The 21,073-nt window shown below is 41.3% G+C and overlaps 2 protein-coding genes across 6 annotated transcripts in view; both read left to right on the forward strand.

Annotated features, from left to right (window-relative positions):
• The window catches only part of LOC110048693 (uncharacterized), a 44,332-nt gene extending 39,639 nt beyond the window's left edge, over positions 1–4,693 (forward strand). For 4 of the 5 annotated variants that reach the window (XM_089274117.1, XM_089274120.1, XM_089274119.1 and 1 more), the window contains 4 exons: positions 128–173; positions 294–719; positions 2,222–2,299; positions 2,999–4,693. In XM_089274117.1, the coding sequence (XP_089130243.1) occupies positions 128–173; positions 294–719; positions 2,222–2,299; positions 2,999–3,192 (744 nt within the window). In that variant the 3' untranslated portion in view covers positions 3,193–4,693. The remainder of the gene's footprint in view (positions 1–127; positions 174–293; positions 720–2,221; positions 2,300–2,998) is intronic. The other variant, XM_089274121.1, reaches the window with a different exon arrangement.
• Positions 4,694–6,773: 2,080 nt separating this feature from the next.
• On the forward strand, positions 6,774–20,550 carry LOC110048692 (uncharacterized). The gene is made up of 4 exons (XM_089273136.1): positions 6,774–6,845; positions 12,666–12,717; positions 13,107–14,284; positions 14,834–20,550. The coding sequence occupies exons 3-4, from the start codon at positions 13,219–13,221 to the stop codon at positions 18,040–18,042; spliced, it is 4,275 nt and encodes a 1,424-aa protein (XP_089129262.1). The 5' UTR covers positions 6,774–6,845; positions 12,666–12,717; positions 13,107–13,218; the 3' UTR covers positions 18,043–20,550.
• The last annotated feature ends 523 nt before the right edge of the window (positions 20,551–21,073 follow it).

Raw genomic sequence — 21,073 nt, forward strand, 5'->3', positions numbered from 1 at the left:
AAGTCTTATAGAATATGCTATCATCTGGTTCATATACATAACGGATGACGATGAAGACAAAATTGCGAGCTACCTTATGACAATTATTATTTCATATTCATTTCTTTTCCCTATTTTTGCACAACAGCAAGCTACGAACGAAAGCGAGGGAAGACCTCTGCGGATTGTGAAAGGTAACCTTCACCTTTGGCGTTGTGTTGCGCTTGTGAATACCTTAAACATTTCTCTATCAGTTTATTTACTCAGTTATTATTATCATTATAATTCTTTTTATCTTAGTTTTTGACATTTAGTGTTTATTCCAGTGCAAGAAGGGAAAGCTGAAGAACAGGCTCTCGCCTTACCTGTTGCAGATCAAGACCCTCTTCGTCCTCACATATGCGACTCACAAGATGTTGTTGTTCAACTACAAGAAGATCTGCAGTTGGAACAAGTCTCTTTAGAAACTACAGAGCCAGATACGGAGGGCTTGGAAACAAGTGAGGGGCAGGCGCTTATCTTACCTTCTTCCGTTCAAGACGCTCTTCTGTCAAAATCATGTGATGCAGACGAGGTCGTGAATCGACTACAAGAGGAGCTGCAGAAGGGACAATCCTCTCTGGAACATCCAGACCCAGAAACTAAGAAGATGATCCGTTGTCTGGCAATAAAAGCTAAACTTTCAAATAGGCTTGATGTGGTTAAACGTTTGAGGGACGTCACACCAGCTGGGACTACAGGTACTTCAACTCACGCATGATAGTGTCATTGTTAAACAGGAACAGTGTCCCGGCTGAGATATCGTGTATTATATCTTTGGTGAAAGCAAATTAAAGAAATATCAACTAAAGTGAAAACATATTTATATGACTGAAGGATTCAAAATTTCACCAGAATGGCAATTTTGATTTCCAGTTGATGGCCTGTAATCCAATTCTATCCTTGTAATCGTTTGCTCCTTTCACATTTTCCCAAATACTTGTTCTTGTTTCTTGTTTTGCACAATTTATTTGTATCCTTGGTAGCATTTGGCAATCTAATATGAAAATTAGGACACGAAACTTTTGATAATCGCCTGGTACACTGTTCCTTTAAATTTCTGTTGAAGTATTCACATGATAACATTTAATTTCTCCATACATCAACCAAGAGTACTTCATGCAATTATTATTAACATCGCATTCTTGCATGGATTGTAAGAGAGTGTATAAAAACCGTCACGAGATGATGAGTACCTTGCTAAAAATACATATAACATACATAAAATAAAAAACAATTTAAGTTGTAGATATGTATCTTAATACATATCCACTATTTAGTCACTGACCAAACTGCTTGAGAAAACGAATTCTGAGCTCTCACAACACAATTCGATCCTATGCCCGGGTGGTAGGGGGGAGCGGGGGAGGGCGGGGGTACTCTACAAAGTCTTGTACGGGGAGGCTCCGCCCCGAGGTCCAACCCCTTACCCCTTTGTATACCATTGTGACCAAAAAGGTCCCCCTTTCATGTACCTTTTATTGAACTAAGGTCCCCCTTTCACATACCTACTTAAGAACACTGCATCACTTTTCTAAACCTTGGAACTGAAGTCAATGAACAATACTACTGAAGAACATCAAGCATTACCAGAAGAGATGTTAACTAAAAAACAGGTTTCATTTACTCAGTTGCTGTTCAAGTTATATCTAAAAGACAGATTTTTGTATCCTTCCACATACCTCAACTTGTAAAATCCCCACCTTTGGTACCCCTTTCGGGCGAAGCCTCTTAGTATAGGCCGTTATAGGGTGTGAAACTTGGGCGACCACGCACCGTTTACAAGGGTGTTCATGATTCGCCAAACGAAACAATAGGTATACAACACAAACAGTTCCCCTAGCCCTAAAAACAAAAGAGGTACAGATTAACAAGAACGAATCAAAATAGAAGTTTTAAAGAGGTGCTGGTCACCTGTGAAACTTCACCATTACTCTAAAAGATGCAAAAATAACAAACCCCTCGTAGGTTAATACTGGGATTAGTTTTGTCGATATTTGAGATATGTGTCGTAGATAGAAATGGTGATATATGTTACGCTTGGTTGAGACGAGAAAAATGTCATCCAGTCATTGATACGATCTGATCCATATTTCTATCTGGATGAGAACGTTCTCTTCCCATAGTCACTTATAGTATAGAAGATATTCCTTCTATAGAGTGTAATGTATTTGTTCCATTTACATTGCATTTGTTCCGACAGGCCCCCTGCTTCCTGAAAATCTTGATGTTCAGGATATTCCTCCTGAGCAAATTAGAGAGCTGTCAGTGAATCTGTGTGGTAAGGATATGTCCTTTAGTGTCTCAGACAATGGAAATATATCGTGAAGAATGAAAGTAGTATATGTATAAGTGCCTAACTTTTATTAGAATATATCATTGTGCAATTGTATAGCGTTTTTGTGTTGGTTTAGGGGACGCGCGATGGCCTAATGGTTATCGCACTGGTAGTAGGGCTCAAGTCCTGACCAGGGTCATTGCATTGTGTTTTTAAGCAAGACACTTTACTCTCACAGTGCCTCTCTCCACCTAGGTGTATAAGTGGGTACCGAAGAATTTAATGGGGGTAACCCTGCAATGGACTCCCATTTCATCCTGGGGGGAGTAGAAATAATTCTTGCTAGTCTTACAGAAATCGGAATAAGCCCCGGTTGTATGGGTCATTGACCTGATACAGACTTTATTGTTAACTTAATTTGAATTTCACTGGTAAAATACGCCAGAAACATATGCATCGCAATTTATTATTAGTTAATAACTATGGTTTATCAGACCTCTCCGATCCTGCCACGCAGTCAAAGTGCTCTTTTCGGAGTTTTACATGGGATTTTTCTTGTTTTCGAAACGTAGCTGCACTTTTCGTCCCAGTCTGAACTTATTAACGTCAAAATGGCGGTCTCAATAAAAGAGGTCTCGAACGAAATTCAATGTGAGAGTTGAATAAAGTTGGACAATTTGTAAAGTTATGTTCATTTTATAGGCGGTGACGAGTGGATTATGGTTGCTGAGAGATTGGGTGTGACGCCATCAGAGATCCGTCTTCTGGACAAGCGACGTTTCAAGCCATTTAAGAAGGCACTAAAATACAGTCGAAGACGGCAATATTGGAACGTTGGACAGCTTTATGATGTGTTGGTCGACTGTGGATTCCCAATATTCGCTGATTTCCTATAAAAGTTGGTGTTAGGTAATTTTCATTGTGCGCCGTTCTATAGTAAACAAGGAGAAGTGACAATATATTTACTAGAGATATCATTTATTGCAAGAAAGTGGCGTTGTGCATTGATTTTCTGTGGATGATCTACTTTCACTCTTGCTCTCTTATCCAAAATCTGTTAACGATATACTTTTTATTGTCTTCAAATTACCCCATAGTATTAGGGTAATCATCTAATGATAATAATAATAATAATACTAATACTTTGTGTTAAATTGGAGAAGTTTTTATGAGCTACAAAAGGTTTGCGGTGGATGAGAAGAATGATTGTACCACGGTGAACCTTTTAAACTCTTTCCAGGGTGAATTTTTTTTTTCTATTGAGGAGAACCATCACAGTACTGAAAGTCAATAGGTAGTTTTTGTTTTGACCAGTGTTAAGTGAGGATGTTTGAACCTGCAGCAAAATTATGAACACGTGTTTATGTTCAACTATATCTTTCATAGCAGCAGGTTACTGGAAAGACCTAAGTTTACATTCAGTTTTACCAGAGTTCATAGTGTTATTACAGGAAATTTTGCGTGAATTTCTAACTTCTATTTTAAATTGTGAAATATCAGTAAATGACGTGTTTGCTGTAATTTGGGGTTTAAATGATTATGATTTAATGACTGGAGGGTGTTTCCGCATGTACCGGAAATGAGGTTTTGAAAAAATAGAATCTCAATAAAGCCCGCGTGAATGTAATGAATTGAGACTGGAATGTTGTAAAATGCATGAGAATTATAAAATAACTTAATCTAAAGTATTTTGTGATCTCCCGAGTAACGTTCCTCTTTTGTCCTTATAAGTTTAAGCTTCTTTACAAGGTTATTAGACTTCTCGATTTTTTCATAAGTTCCTAGGTTGCTCCAGTCTAAGAGGAGACTTGATATCTCCGGAGAATTACAGTATAAGAGATATGTCCCACCTCCAGATTCTTATGCGACAAGTTTGAGTAGAATGGTATATGGTTTTACTTTCTTAACAATAAATAAGCTATTAGAGGTTTGGCTTTCAATCATGAATTAGGTCTTGGGCGTGTTATACCCCTGGTCGAAAAGGTTGACTTAAAGTTGACTTAAAGTTGACATGAAGTCGACTTCTATTTTATAAATGTTTAGTTTTACTTTATAACTTACTCTAGAGATCACATCAGTCATAGCCTTGCATGCTATATGACTTACGGACAAGAAATGGCTTTGATTTATGTAATAATGTTTTCTAATCGAATCTATTCCTTATCATAGTGAAACAAATTAAATGATTGTGAAAATGATTATCATGATCGACGAAAAAAAAAACATATAAGCGAACGCGGTAAAAAAATGAGATTTTATTGAGCAGAAGTAGTATTTGTAGTAGGAGGAAGAGCAAACAACTAAAGACTGAAGACAGAACAGTCCGGAACATTATACAGGTTGCATGTGAGCAAAAGCCAAGTAAATCAAATACAATGTAATAAAAGTGTTAACTATTATCATCTCGTTTTGTGACATTGCAGTACCTCTGCTCGGAGAGCCCGACACCCCTTTTCATGGTGTTTTTTTCAAAACATCAAAATAAATTTCCTCTAGCGATGACTCTCAACATGGGTTGTGTCCTTAAATATGTTTTAAAATATTTTGAGATTATCTCAGCCCCAACGTTGTTATAAGAAAGGTTCTTAAAAATTTTCGGTGGGCGAAATTCCCATCCGCACGGCCAAAAATCTTGTTCAAATGCCCCACTCAAGGGTCATATAAAAGGCGATCAAATTATGTTTACAATTTTTCCGCTTGTTTTACATCTAGGTAATTTCCACGACGACCATGTTGGTTTTTCACCATTCGGATTTGCTTTGTAATAGTTAGACAACAATTTCGTATCTCGCAGGGCTTGTTTCTGATGTGGACCACTAATTGCAATAAACCAGTTTTGAAAACACGTGCTCACTAAGGTGCCGGTAGCTATTTGAAAGAGCTTTCTAGCTCAGAAGAACATTTTATCTTGTGTCATCTAGCAGACTTCAATGGGAAGATTATCTGTTTCCAAATGTACCCCTTTCCCCTGTCTCTCCTTAAGTCTCGCTCGCTTCAGGCACCGTCAGAGTGACAAAGAAAGACCCTGATAAAAAAGCTCAGTTTCCCAACGGTGATCAACATCTTATTTCTCCCTACAATTTCAATACATTATCAAGAAGACAAGTGATAAGAGTAAAGAAAATCATTAACTTTCGGATATTGTCCTGATGGACTACCAAGTCCTTAGTACAGACTAAGACACAATTTCGATCTCAGCAGCGTGACGGATAGCTGCTGAGTGGCTACCAAGCAGGACAACCTCGTTCCCAGGGCCTTTTCCCTGTCTTGGGGGGCGGTATCCGCGGGGTCCCCGAGCCAGGGAAAAGGCCCTGGGAACGAGGTTCCCAGCAGGAGTTCTGCTTTCCCTTCACATGTACCCCGTCACGGGAGCAATTAACCCGACGTAGGAGCGAGAGGAGGGCTCGAAAGAAATTAGAAATTAAATTATGCATTCTCCTCACAACAACGGAAAATATATCGAGCCCCCACCGACCGAAAACGTTAAACCACACCTTCTCTGAAATGCGAGGCCTGTGACAGGACTCGTGGAAAGTGAGGGGACTGGAGTTCAATATCTGCACTGTTCTCATTCGCAGAACCGTCATCAGCCCTCTTACTTGGCGGGGGCTTGGCCTACTTGGCACGAAGTTTCTAGACCAATGATTGCCTTGATTGTTGGACAAGGATTTTCACGAATTCGACGCTCGTTTCCTTCCGGTTTGGTAACAGAACCTACAGACCGTCAAGAAGTTAAAACTGACTTATACCGAAACATTCGGCCAGACTTTAACTTCTACAGTCAAACCTCCCATAAACAACCACCCAAAACATCAAGCCTTGGTCGCTTACGAGCGCCTAGACCATATTGGGTCAAAATGTTTCCTCATTAGCATATGGTAACTGCAGAGACTTACCCCATGTTTTAAACGTTTTATTCATGTGAAAATTCAATTTTGAGAGAAAATCCGGTTCTTCCCATTGAGAAATTTTCGTCTCTTTTACTACCCAGGAATGTGATAATGTTACAACACCTTATTATCCAATTTCTGCTCTATTATCTGTCAAGTGGTCGCTTACGGAAGGTTACAAACAAAAGAAAGTTTCAAACTTTTAGTTCTAAAAGTGGTCGCAGTCGCTTACGAGAGGTGGTCGCTTACAAGAGGTTAGTTCCAAATATAGTGATTAAACGACTAGGAAACTTTTGGTAGTTTGGAAAGGAGAGGTGGTCGCAACCGGGGGTTTGACTGTAATTTAAATTCCCATTGTTAAAATCTGTTTAAAAGGTCTGTAGGCGTCAGTAATCGATCAGTTTTACTTAAAGATCAACCAGTGGATATTTTTGGGAAAGAAAAGGGCGGCGAATAACGCTAATAAGTGAAAATCAAGCCAAAAAGTCTTTAGAGCCACAGTTTCCTAGCGTCAAGGCCCCTGCCGGCTGAGAGGGACAGGCGAGTCTGGGGATGAGAGTTACTTATGCCCTCGAAGCAACATCACGCGATGATCAGATGATCAGATGATCAAGACACAGCGAGCACAGGCACAGCATAGGAACTCTAGAAGTGTATAGGTAAGCAAGACACAATTTATGCCATGTTTTTGATATCCTTTGCTTTGAATTTTGTTTCACAATCGAAACTTTGATATTCAATTACAAATAACTCTCTTTTTGAACATGCTTACTTGATCAATGTGCCATACAGAATGAACAGTAGTGACGTAATAAGCTTGCGCTACGTTTAGAAACTGCACTTTTTGCTATAGTTTGGCTTATTTGCGTTGTGTTATACTAGCATTCTATTGATGCCGCTCCTGGAGAAGAGCTCTTTATGATCTTAAGCTAAACGACTTTTGGTTTTAGGAGCAATGGAATCTTTTTACGTGTGCTTGGCATTGCACTTCTAATTTTCCCGGAATGCAAAATGTTTCACTTAAGTCTCATATTTCGCAGGTCAACCCAGTATTCAATCCGCATTGCAGGATTTTCTTAGCAAGTAGTCGAAGTAAAGCGATTTTTTTTACAGGATTTACATTCCTATAGATCTGGTACCCACAGATTTCTGAAGGCAATTTTCATGCAAAATATGCCGAGTTTCTCTTTCGCTTCCGGTTTAACTTTCGGGGAATTCCCTACAGCCCTTCTCGGAAATTCGCGACGATCAAGTAATTCATAAACTATGACGGGCTAAGGAAATTGCTGTTAAGTTGTCTTTTAATAACCTATTAATTACTGCCAGCCACAACAGTCATAAATAGGGTAAGGTTTGGGAAGCGGGCCGCACACCCCCTCCCAATTTTCCTGGGAGTACCCCTCACCCCCCGGGCAAGAACTAAATAAATCTAATTATCATTGCTATTATCGGAAAGGCACGTTCTTATTCTGTGGCCACCTTTGGTGTTAACAATAAAACCGAAAAATAAAACTGAACTGAACGATAACTGTTGTCCCCGGTCAAAATGAATGTGATATCACACGACATATAAAAGACCGCGTGCCGCGTGGCTCTGGAGACGAGAACGGAGTGTATCACGCTAACAATGCTAGAACGCATGCCTGATAGATACCGTAAATCCTCTGTTAAGGCCCCCAGGGGGCTTATTTATTTTAAGCACTTTTGAGAGGGGGGGGCTTATTTAGTTCCTAGCGAAATGCATTACCTTTATCAGAAAAGAGGAAGAAACAGACTAGGGTTACGTTTACCTACTTCCTGTTTTGGACCAGGTCAATGACTGTCTAATATGGAGATTTGAGTGAAAAAGTTCAAGCACGTGAAGTTGGAGGTCATGCACCCAAAGATCAAAAACAAATTCCAACTTTCAGCACGTGAATAAACCATACCCGATCAGTCCACATGAAGTGCTACAGTCGTGATTAAATTACAAATACAGTCTATCATTTATTAACTTGATTGTGTGGAATAACGGGGGGTGGGAAGGGGGTCTGTAAAGAGAGGGGGGCTTAATAACTTTCGTCCTCGGACTGAAAAGAGGGGGCTTATTTGAGAGGGGGGCTTAATGGAGGATTTACGGTATACATACATACATAGGTTTATTTCACGATCGACTTATATCACTTCTGCCTATTCTGTCTAAAGTATGTGAGAGAGTGACTCATAATCAGGTTATGTAATACCTAACTTCAAGAGGCCGTTTATTTACATAACAAAGCGGAAACAAAGAAAACGCTCCACAGAAACCTCCGTGATTCAGAGTACCGACATGGTATTAAGTGCGATTGACAAAAAAAACACTTGACGGCGGTAGTTTTGCTTGACATGGGCAAGGCCTTTGACAGTTTAGAACACAACTTGCTTCCTGTTAAGCTGCAAGATGTCAGTGCCTCGCCATTAGCTTTACAGTGGTTTCGTAGTTACCTAACCTCCAGTTGTCAGGTTGTCACGATTGGCAAAGCTGTATCGGAACGTCTGCAAGTGGTCAGTGGTGTACCCCAGGGGAGTATATTAGGACCACTCCTCTTATTAGGACCAAACGTCTGTGATTCAGACCACCGACATGATATTAAGTGCGAAATGATATTAAAGACCACTCCTCTTTAGCATCTACATGAATGATCTGCCATGAGTTCCACAACATTTTTCTATCCAGTGCTACGTGGACGACACTAAGCTCCTGTTGTCTTTCCAGCTTCAAGATCAATCACGCACATTTTCGCATCCCGAAAATTTAAGGTGACTCTCAACCCTACCTACAGAAAATTTTTAAACTTTGCCAAAGGTTGCGTCTTATCATGCTTTTCAAAAGTTGATAATATAAAAAAATTTCACCATGCTGTTTTTGAATTGTAAGCCTCTAAAGCTGTAATTAAGGGGTTTTTAGGAGGTCATACTGTTGCTATGAAAATCTACTGCGTCACGAAAATGATAACGTGTTCACCAATGATTGGGAAAATTTTTGATTCCATGATTGTACATGTAACCTGAGTATCAGGCCTTTCTTAGCAAGAGGGTAGGGGTAGGGGGAAATTGCAGAGAAAGTCCTGACACAAACATTTTAATTGGCTTATGTTGAACATCCAAAATCTGGATGTTACGCTGATTGGATAATACACAATGCAACATAACGTCACACTACCGGAAGTGAAAGCATTTCGATTTGCGGTAACTTCTTTTCTGCCGGGATATTCATAAGGCTAGTCATTTCATGGTCGAGCTCAGAGTATTGGTCAGAAAACAGAGCTCTCACCTGAAGGTCTTCGCTGAGCTCTGTCAGCTTCATTTTCGCAAGTGCTTTTTTTTTTTTTGCCGCTTCGCCTTTGGCGTCACTCCAGTTGGGGATCGCTGGCCTCGAACAGGAATTGAACCTCTAGGACTGGTTCTCGAAGGAGTTCGTGGAGTGTTTTCCTTCGCCTCGTCGAGTGCCCTACCACCCGCTAATGTCTCCCGTAACTCCGTGAACATTCTGTAGCAATTCACTATTTTCCTAACGCATTTTTTGCGAACAGACCTTTTGCCGTCTTCACTATATTGAATGACAACAATTCTCAACTCGAGAAATAATTCCACGAGAATGACAAGTTTTTCACACAAAACATTAGAAAACTCTTTGTACGAAGTTTCAGAAAACAGCGGTACTGTGGCGACGTAAGGGACTTCAAGCAGTGGGAACGCGGACGGCGACGGGGACGCCGAAACCTGTGAGAAGGCTGGGGAGAGAAGGCCGTTGTGGCGGGAATTCACAAACATTAAGCAGCACCGTTGGAAACCGCGGTTTCCGCACTGTCAAGCTTATTGACATTATTCGTCCTCTGTTTATCAGGATGAACTAGAATGACCGCATTGAAAGAAGTTCGCAATCAACTCTTGATAATCACGATGAAGGTGTGTTAAACGATGACGAACTTCTACTTTGGTACGATTTAAACCGATCGAATGATCTCGACCAACCTTATGATTCCTTTCCTGATTTTAACTTCGATGGTTTGAAGATGATTGCCGGTTCGAATTTCGCTTCCACAAACGCAACTTGCCCCTTCTCGCTGAGCTGTACAATGAAGTAAATAAACTTATTATCAGCAGATGTTTAATCAGACTGGCGCGACAGATCAGTGCGCCGACTGATAAAGATCTAGGTAAACCACTGATCTTACGACTGAAAATGGAAACAGCTACGCAAGTTTTAATGGTGTCTACCCTTTTAAATGTGTTAGAATTTCACCATAATGAGCCATTTGACATTTGAGTACTTCTTGAAAGGAAAAATTTCGATTGAAATTCGTGTAAGTTGTCTTTATTTACATAAGCTTTCAAAAAAATATTTCACGGTACTCACATGTTCGCCGACTGGCTTGAGCTCAATTCAGATTTCTCGACGTTTCTTTAAAATGAGATATGTCACTTAACAAGAGAAGACAAACATTAAAGTTCCTCGAAATTAGTAACACGGGTTATTTAGCGTTGAAACAGCAGAGGAAACGAAAGCGAAAACTCACGTTTTCAGACAACGCGAAATGAGCTTCGCTCACGTCGGGCCCGAACGCAGAACGTCAACTTGTTTCCCGCCAGTCATGCGCAGTGGACCTTTTGGCTTTTCCCTGATCTCATGGCGTTCCCGTCGCCGTCCGCGTTGTCGTTGCTTAAAGTCCCTATACTTTCCATACTCTGTGTAAAAATGTTCGAGGCAAATTGTGCAAATATTCTCGGAAACCATTACAAACATGGACGAAACTGGATTATTTGCTCAAATTCTCACCGTTGTGATCTGTGATGCATACAAGTAAACATGACAGCCAGAAATGATTCTGATTGCTTAATACATACACTGACGCTTGTCACGCCATGAGGAGGTGGAAGACTGCAAGACCCTTGTGTCAGGCTTTTCTTTGCCGGGTGTTTCCTCCTACCCCACGAGTAAGACAAGCCTGATACTCAGGCTACCATGATTGTAGCATCAAGTGATAAAGACTGGTTATAACGACCCATCAAAATCTAAGTGCTGGAAACTGTTTTGAGCCACCTTAAATGCGTGAATTGTCTTGTCCCGGAGTATTTATCTGATCAGTTTATTAAGCGCTTACCAATATCAACACGCACGCGCAGCTGTTAATTATTCCTTTATTTCGAACCGCAATTAGCCAAAGAACCTTTTATTAAACAAGTAAATTATGAGCTCGAGATTTCTATCGCGTGATGGTTGACGATCATGCATAGAAATCGAGAGCCAATAATCTAACTGTTTTAGTATAAATCTACTAGTCGTTCAAAACTTCACCTAAATCCTCTTCACAGACACTTCGAAAACGCCAAGAAGCGGCCGTCATTTTGCTAACAAGGGCACACTGCTACGCTACTCACTACCTATCACAGAATAGATAGTAAGTAGCATGGCCAATCAGAAAACGGCATTCGTGATAGAACGCTAGTAGATTTATACTAATATAGAATAGTATCTCTCTGGAACGCTCTGCCGCAAAATATCTAGTTAATCAATCGTTAGCTCAATTTAAAACTATGAAAAGACTCTTAATGGACAGCTTACTGAATTCATAAGAATTCAGCACTCAGCTAGCTAAAATACCCAGTAAAAACCAGTTAATTATTAAGCTTCTATAATACTTGCTGTGTTCTACCACAAGGATAAACACTCATGCAACGTCAGTTTGTGATCCTGTGTGAAAAGTCAGTCTCTCACATCTTCCACCGACTTCTCCACCGAATATAGTTGATACTATCGCTAACAAATATGCGCATGCGTTTAGAACATTGCTTTTGTTCTAAATAGAATAGTACCAGAAAAACAAGAGGTTTTCTCAAACAGATATATAGCTTTGTCATCATCTAAAAAAGAGTAACGTTGACGAATTACGTTTTACGTAGTGCACACAGCAACCTACCCCATCCCACCCCATTGCCGCAAAGCTACTTCATTAATTCAAATAAATTAATTGAAATTAATTAATTAATTAAACAAACAAACATTTACGTTCACATATTAGCGACTTAGCGGACAGCAACCCCCTAAACCAAATCAATTGCGCACTCTGCACTAATCACCACAAGAAAGAAATGGCCGCGCGAAATCCTGGGGAAAAGAAGAGCGCTTCTCGCCCCCCATTGCCCATGATTTCGCGCGGCTATTTCTTTGTCGCGGGTTTTTTTTTTTACACGTGACGTACTACGGACTAAGCGAAAAAGGGACTACTCTTAGTCTAGAGTAAAGCGTGCTGCGCTGAACTAAGTGGTTTATCTACAACAGACCTCCATTCTCCATTTTGAACAGTCAAAGGACGTAAAATTGAGAACAGTTGAAAAGTGAGCGATTTAAAATAGCACGTGATCTGCTCTGAGAACAAGTCCCACACATACACAACTTGAAATGTCCGCCATATTTAAGAGTGACTGGATAATGAGATTCACGAATTGCTTCTTTTCAGGCCTGCTGTATATCAATTAACCTTGACACGGTTTTAGAAGCCATCTTGACAGGTAAGCAACACCGTCAGAAATTATGATGTTTGCATGGGAATCCGGTGGCAAATAATGTTCATAAAAAAATTGAATTCTGAACAATTTATGAGCAGCAAAGTTAAGATACTAGACAAAGGATAGCATTGACCAAACTGTAGCAACGTAGCTGTGCTAAAAAGCGTCCAGCCGCGTTTTAAGTTTCCATACATTTTCTATGATTTTTTTCCAGCGAGGTTGTAGGCGGCTTCTATGAGGGGCGGGGCACTTTCTGGAAAATTAAAAATGCAACTTCTTCTTTAAGAACACCTGGCCTAAAATTTTGAAATCGACAATTACACGCCGTCAAACTTCACGGATAGTTTACTGTTATACTTGATTTCCTAAACAAAAACTGTTTCCTTTTGCAGATGGTCTGACTTTTGTTTCAACTACACTGTTTCAAAAAGGACGATTTTGCTGTACCTCACAATATTGTCTTGATTAAAGAATCTTCACCAGGAGACATTCAAAGGCCTCAGAATGACATTTTCTCCTGAGCAATTGAACTTTTTCAAGTTTTCCGCAATCGTACTTGATGAGTTCCCAATCGCCCTCCGTCAAGTGTTTGTCTTCATGTGGGACAACCTGGTCGCTGGCCATGGCGTCCCAAAGTGGGACGACTCCGTTGCGGTGAGAAACACGTTCCTTGCAAAAGAAGGTGGCAAGACAAAATATGTACCAACTGGTAAATTGATAAAGGAATGGGACTGTACAGCTCTGTTCGAGGCCACTATCTTTGCAAAAACCTTTGCCAAAACCTTTACCATGCCAGACGGGACTAGAAAGCTTCTCACATTAAAAGAGCTCTATGCGAAATCTCTACCAGGTGGAACATTTCATCACACTGTTATCAGCTCCACAAGTAACCAAGCTGAGACGTATGCCTTAGCGTTGGATCAGCTGCGCTTGCTGCGAAACACGCTTTGTCACCAGATCAGTACAAGGAAGATCGACAAGGCCGCCTTTGATGGTTATGTACTCCTTGCAAAAGAGGCCTTTACCGCTCTTGGACAGAACACTACCAGGATCGATGAGATCGGAAAGTTGGCTGAAGAAGACTTTCCCACTGCAAGGCTTCAACAAGTGGAAGACGAGCTGAAGAAAGAAAAAGATGCTGCCATAAAATTTCAACAGATCGAAGATCACCTCAAGAAGATCGAGTCACAAGTAGAAGATGTCGGGTTGGACTTGAACGATGTCACAACTGGTGTAACAGATGTGAAGGTACAAGTGGAAGATGTCGGGTCAGACGTGAAAGATGTCAAAACTCAAGTAACAGATGTCAAGACACAAGTGAAAGATGTCGGGTCAGACATGAAAGATGTCAAAACGGGAGTAACAGATGTCAAGACACAAGTGCAAGATGTCGGGTCGGACATGAAAGATGTCAAAACTGAAGTAACAGATGTGAAGACACGAGTAGAAGATGTCGGGTCAGACATGAAAGATGTCAAGACACAAGTGGAAGATGTCGGGTCTGACGTGAAAGAATTGAAGGCAGGTGTTGACCACATAAAGCAAGTAATGCAGGCGGAAAACTCAAAAGGTAATCTTCAAGTTTGAATCCTGGTAAGGTTTTCCGTTAAATTATGTTTTCGAAGGGAACCTGTCACATCCTTTCCTCAGTGACCTAGCGTTGGTTTACGATTGGATCGCGGTCTCAAGCCAGGTTAACTTGTAAGGGCCGGGTTGTTCGGAAGCCGGTTAACTCAGGATTTAAAGTTAACCGAAGTATAGATTTTTCTTGTATAAAAATGTTTTTAATGCATATGTTTTGTGTAGTTTGAGATTATTCAAACTCCAAACAGAAGGCCTAACAATATAAACAGAAAAACTCACCCCAAAGTTACAAAACTCAAATCAAAATTCTCGGTTATTCTGCATGGGTTAGCTTAATCGGGCTTGGAATAACCCGGCCCAGGAGCTCGCTTTTAGGCTGGGCTAAATCTATATATTTTGAAAATGACATTTGTGATGCTTATCATAAAGAGCATGCATCTCCGCATTAGCATGTCATCCTGGACGTGTGGCTTATAGGGAAGAGGGCGCTTAATTATAATGGAATCATAACGGTACCTGTTTGTTTTTATTTTAGGGCCATTAGCTCCTGACTCGTGCATACCACAAAAAATTCCACACTTTGTGGGCCGCCAACTACAGTCTTTAAACATCGTACGTCATGTAACGAATGAATCAACTCGACTAGTTGGTATCTGGGGCCCACCGGGATTTGGAAAGACGTCAGTGGCCATTGACGTGGCGCATAAGTTACGAGCGATGAAGATTCCAGTGTACTTTATATCCCTTCGCGGAATGAAGCGAAAAGATGACCTTGTATCAAAGCTGCTCAGTATATTTACAGTCACTGAACAGGTGCCTCATCCTCAAATCTCGGCTTCTGATTGGCTCATCCAATGTTTACAGCAGCTGCAGAATCGCTTTGTCCTGATCCTGGATAATGCTGACGATTTACTGGAATCCGGAGATGCCAAAGTCAAAGATGAGGTCCTTAGGTTTGTGGAGGAAATGGTTACTCGATGCACTCACATCAAGCTTCTCTTCACCACTCGTGGCTCTCTAGATTACTTGAATCATAAGCTACCCATATATCTAGTGACAGTTGGTGTACTGAATAAATTTGCATCGGGCAGATTAGTAAGGTTACTACTGCCAGATCTCTCAGACGATGACTGCAAGAGCATTGTAAGAGTGTGCGGACAAGTTCCTCTGGCCATTCGATTGATGTGTAACACCATGATTGGAGGAAACGTTTCCCTTAATGAGCTTTTAGAAGAAATAAAGATAACACCTCTTGTTGACGTATTAGACAATGAAAGTTTTCCCGATGATGTTCGACTGAAGTCAATAATTAACACGTCTTTTCAAAGACTCACTGCTGATGAGAAAGATGCTTTCGTGTCACTAGCTGTTTTTCCTGGAAGTTTTGGAGTGGATGAAGCTACAGCCATTTTGAATTTGAAAACAGCCTTTCGAACCAAAAAAGTGTTGCAATCGCTGGAACGAAAATCCTTGATGACTAGCATCGATTTTGAATCTGTCAGTTACACAATTCATTCGCTTTTGCTTTCCTTCATTGACGAGAAGAGAATGGAAGACGAAGAAATTGAGGTCGCATTTAAAGTCGCTGAACATCGCTTTTACGACTATGATATCTCTATTTTTAGAGTAGCTAATGAGAAATTTTTAACTGGTCATTCTAATGAAGCGCTGAGAGTTTTGTTTGGACAGCGCGAGAGAATCATTTCGTCTCTTGTTAATGGAACAAGGGCCGAAGGGCTGTACCCAAAGGTGGTAGAGGTATTGTCCAAAGTAGAGCTTTTACTCCACTTTGTGTTGTCTGATGAAGAATCGTTGTTTGAGAAGATTTACGACACAGTGATAAAAGAAGCAAAGAAAAGGCAACTCTTGGTTGATGAGCGTATGTTGCTGGCTTCCAAATCCTTTCGTCACTGGGCCTGGTTCACCACAGACCATCAAACCTGGGAACATTCACTGCAGTCCGCTGGTTGCTCCAGTACCGCTGATTTTCCTACAAAGATGTTGTGTTATCATGGCATCTATCAGCTTCTCTGTGGCAAGGTTGACGAAGGGTTATCGTCCCTTAGAAGTTCTATAGATCGTCTAGGGAGCTGTTGTAACGAAAAGGTTCTGCGAATACTATGTTATAAAGTTCTTGCAGAGACTTACCACGGCAAAGAGGAACGTGAAATGGCGTCTCATTTTCTGAACCTCTTCAACTGTGAGGCCAAGGCTACATCAAGCTTTGTTTTGTGGCAGGTTTCTGTGGACGGTTTACTTTCAGATGACATCAAGGACAATTGGAGGCGTATGAAAGATGATGCTGCCTTCTATGGGCTAATGGCCAAGTTAATGCTGTACTTCCGTAGAAATCCATCACTTCCGGTCCCTGATTATATTGTCATTAGTAGATTCATGGCAACCTTGCCAAAGTTGCATAGTGCTGAAACGGACGATTTTCGAGTCGGCGTTAGTTCATTCTTAAAGGAATTGATGAAAGCGATTCGAACAATGCTGTCCGCCGCTGAAGCTGACTCAAGAGTAGAACCGGAGACACTACAACTTCTCAAAAAGCTATTTGATTTTAATCCACTGCTCGAGTGTCTGATTCAGCTATTGCCAACACTGTCAGAAGATAGCTTAGACAGCATGGAAAGCTTCAAACCATTACCGCTGCTCATTGATTGGCTTTTGGTTGTGACAGAAACAATGGCTCAACTTCATGATCCTTGTTGGCTTGTGTTTCTTGACGCAGCAGTCTTTAAATCCCGGATTGAAAGTTTGAGAGGTTGTTTAGAAAGTGAGAGAGGGGAACTTCATGATCGCGGCCCTGGTGTGGATTGGGAAGACCTTGCAAGATGTCATGACAAGATTGGTGTTATTCAACGTCGAATAGAGGATTACAGCGGGGCAATAGATTCGCATCAGCAGGCCATAAGATTGAGAGGAGAAAATCGTGGAGACCACGTCGACACAGTTTTAAGCTTGACAAACATTGGTTGTGTGTATTTTAAGATGAACAATGAAATCGAGGCTACCAAATCATTTCGAAGTGCTTTGGAGCTTAGTCAAAGAATGGGTGTTTATGATCACGAGGACACTGCGGACATTTACCACACCCTCGGTGAAAATTATCTCACCCTTGGTAACTACGAGAAAGCATCGGAGGCACACCTGCAGGCTTTGAAACTTAGACGAAAACATCTAGGAGAGCACCCTAAGACAGCAGAAAGCTTGAATGGCTTAGGAGTTGTATATTACAAAATGGGCGAACACCAGTCTGCAAGAGAGACATTTCACAATGCATTGGACGTAACGAAGAAAATGCGGGGTAAACATGAACAGACTGCCAACAGTTGTTACAATTTAGCTTTAACCTATCTTGCAATGAAAAGCTCCCCAGAAGCTCGTGCATTTTGTCAGCAAGCTATGTCCATGAGGCTGGAGTTGTCAGGTAAACCATTGGATTTTTATAACTTAGGACGTATTTCGTTCAAGATGGGAGACAAAGTGTCAGCTATGGAGGCATTCCAGAAAGCGACAAAGATTCCGTTTGGAAGTATTGAAGTAAGGGCACGGTGCTATTACTGGCTTGGAAAAGTGCAGTATAGCTTGGAAGACCTGAACGGAGCTTTGAAATCTTTGCAGGAGGCCACACGATGGAGGAAGAAAATTTTAGGGGATCACTCCGACACGGCCAAAAGTCAAAGGCTACTGAATTGTGTCATTGAAGCTCTGAGTGGAAAGGAATTAGATTGTGACTGAGAATTTGCGGACATCGGAAAAACAGATGCTATCACTGGACTTAGACAGTAGTATGTGTAGGTATGAAGTTCTCTTTAATGCGAAGTCAGCTCGCAATGTTGCCCGCATAATTGGTGACAGTCCATGGACACATTAGATCTTCACTGCTTGTCTGTCGCCTTTCCCGTGGGAGTGACTCCGAGGTTACACTTTCAACCGCTTTCCCGTTTGCCAAGTGACCTCCGTTTGACTTGGACATGTGGCCAGAAAAGACGTTTCAATATGTCACTAAGCTTCGGCCTTTAAGCTAGTCTGGAAACAGTTCTGCGTTGTTAAAAACGGACGAAAATCAGACTGGTTTCCTGTAAAGACAGGAGTCAAGCAAGGTTGCGTTATGTCTGGTTTTCAATATCATCATCGACTGGACAATGAGGAACACCGCCAGTGCAAGGAGAGGTCTGAGATGGACGTTCACCACGGTCCTAAAGGATCTTGACGATGTAGATGACCCTTCTCTCAAGCTGGCACAAAGATCTCCAAGAGAAGTACATCCGCCTCTATCAGGTCTAAAGATACTCTGCATCAACAACACCAAGACAAATGTGCTTCGAACGAATCCCAGGGTCGCTTAAGCGATTTCCATTGAAGAACTAGAAGTTGAAGACCTCAACTCTTCCATCTACCTTGGAGCCACAGTCTATGAAGCAGGTGGGTCACACGAAGACATCACACGCAGGCTTGCAATCGCAAGAAGGGCATATATATTTCACTCTAAATCCTGTCTGGAGGTCAAAGATGTACAGCAAGCACACCAAGCTGAGAATCCTCAAGAGCTTTGTGACCTCTGTTCTCCTGTAAGACACTGAGATATGCAAGATAACATCAGCAGACATTGAGCGCCTGGATGCTTTCCACTGAAAATGTCTGAGGAGAATCCTTGGCATACTTTGGCCACGCACCATCACCAACCGTGAACTCTATGAAAGAACTAGAGACAGTCCCATCTCGCAAACTGTGAAGTTCAGGCGATTGGGATGGATCAGTCACGTCTCGGGGAGAGAGAAAAACAACAACTGCCGAGTTGCTCTCACCTGGACCCCCCAAAGGCAAGAGAAGGCGCGGCAGACCGAAGATCACGTGGAGAACGAGCTGGAATGAGGTAGATGGATGGAAGTTGTTGCTGTGAAGCCTTATGCTCCACTCACAGCCGAGCGAAGAGGATAAGTGAGACGGTTCAGGGTAACTATGAGTAACAGTATATTCGAGGAACGAGCATGTTTTCATGGTCGAAACCCTATTTCACATCATTTTCATTCTTTTGTTTTGAAAATAGACTTAGTCAGCGATTGTTGCTAAGGAACATGAAGTGCCCCTTCGACGACAAACCATAAATTCATGCGACAACTATATGTATTACTATATATTTCTTCTCTAATTGGACAATGACAGACACAGACTCATCCGTTTCTTCAACTGAGGAATTGATATGATGTCTTACTTGTTGTCCCACTGAACTCAACGGTACTGAAGGTTACGTCGTTGACTAATTTCATAATCGGCGGTGTCTGTTCGAGGAGCCGCGAATTCAGAAACTGGCTGTGAACAGTAAAGTGAGTGGTTTTAAAACAATTTGAACAAAATAGGACGCACCCCGTCGGCCTTACCTGAGATTTGCCGCTGAATCCTACCGCTGGACAGTTTCGGAGTTTACTACAGTCTAATGAACAAACCTACGTGTCGCTTAAGTTTTGTATCTAGGCAGTTTGAACATAGGTGGAAGTTTTACGGTCTAATGTGTTTCTGATTATTAAGACAAATTCGTCATAATATACATGTAATTATAATATCCGGGGGGACTCCCATATAAAAAGGACGGGGGTGCTCGTCGTACGTTTTAGGGGTTGAAAAGGCGGATTTGGTACCTGTTAGGGTATTGAGTAGCCTGTTCCAGGCTCTCGGTAACCGGGGACGATCGAAAAAGCGGGCGCGCGGCGAGCGGGATCCGGGAGAGGAAAGGGGCAGAACAGACCCCCCTGGTCACCCGCCTGAAAAAAATATGACAGGAGATAATGTGTTGTTTTAGAATTGGTACCTCTTAGGGATGAATAAAAATCAAGCCAAGCCCACAAAGCAGGATCTTGGTATCTTTTAGGGGTTCTTTTCAAAATTTCCGACCAGCACCCCTGTTCTTTTTATATGGGGTCCTCCTGGGGGTAATATCGAGGCAAAAATCACAAGTGGAAGCCTTTGTTTCGAGTAAGAGAGTATGATCATAAACTCGTTTCGAGTCAATTCAGTAACACCACTTGAACTCAAGGAGTCATTTCTTTTTTTTGCCTTACTACGGGAGTCATTGCAATTGAAAAGGCAAAAATGTAATCAGTTTGCTTTTTAGTTAAGTTTTTCTTTTTCCAACAAATCAGGTTGCAAACTGTGTAAAAACTTAGTTTTAGTCTCACTCAGATTTTTTTTTTTTCTGAAAATGTAACCAGTAAATGGAGTAGCAATTAAACAAACTGTGGTAACTTGGTTACTTGTGTGGCTTTGTTTCAGGCCTCGTCCACAGTACGGTGGAGGATTCTGAAAACGTAGCTTTATTTCTACGGTTAGGCCTACCGTTCACACTAATCCGTCACGAAAACGGAGCTTTTAGAAAACGCTCGATTATCGAACGTTCTCTTTTCCAATATCCATAACTCAAGTATAATATGCTGAATTATTCATGAATTTGTTTGGTTCTTATGGTCTATTGGAGGACAGACGTAAATAAATGTCGTAGATTTCATGTTGCCGTGCTTTTGTAAGCAGCGATTCACTGAAGACGGCAGCTTTCGCCTCGTGTGCAACTTTTTTTGTTCCCACCTCAGTGTGACGTCAACTGTGATGTATTACTGAACAGACGTACGGCAACATGGAATCTATTTGTTAAATACTACCAAATGCCAAATACTACCAAATTGAATAAAAAAGACCCTGAAGAGCAAAATAGAACAAGTATTTTGGGGAAGAAGTACAGAATTACGACAATCTAGGAGGATTACCTTAAACAATT

This window comes from Orbicella faveolata, unplaced genomic scaffold (assembly GCF_042242905.1).
Source record: "Orbicella faveolata isolate gen_17 unplaced genomic scaffold, um_ofav_v1 contig_35, whole genome shotgun sequence".
Lineage (NCBI taxonomy): Eukaryota > Metazoa > Cnidaria > Anthozoa > Scleractinia > Merulinidae > Orbicella > Orbicella faveolata.

Coding starts and splice junctions, on each gene's coding strand:
- LOC110048692 (XM_089273136.1), top strand. CDS start 13,219: ATGACATTTTCTCCTGAGCAATTGAACTTTTTCAAGTTTTCCGCAATC. Junction 14,285..14,833: donor GCAGGCGGAAAACTCAAAAG/GTAATCTTCAAG, acceptor TTTTTATTTTAG/GGCCATTAGCTCCTGACTCG.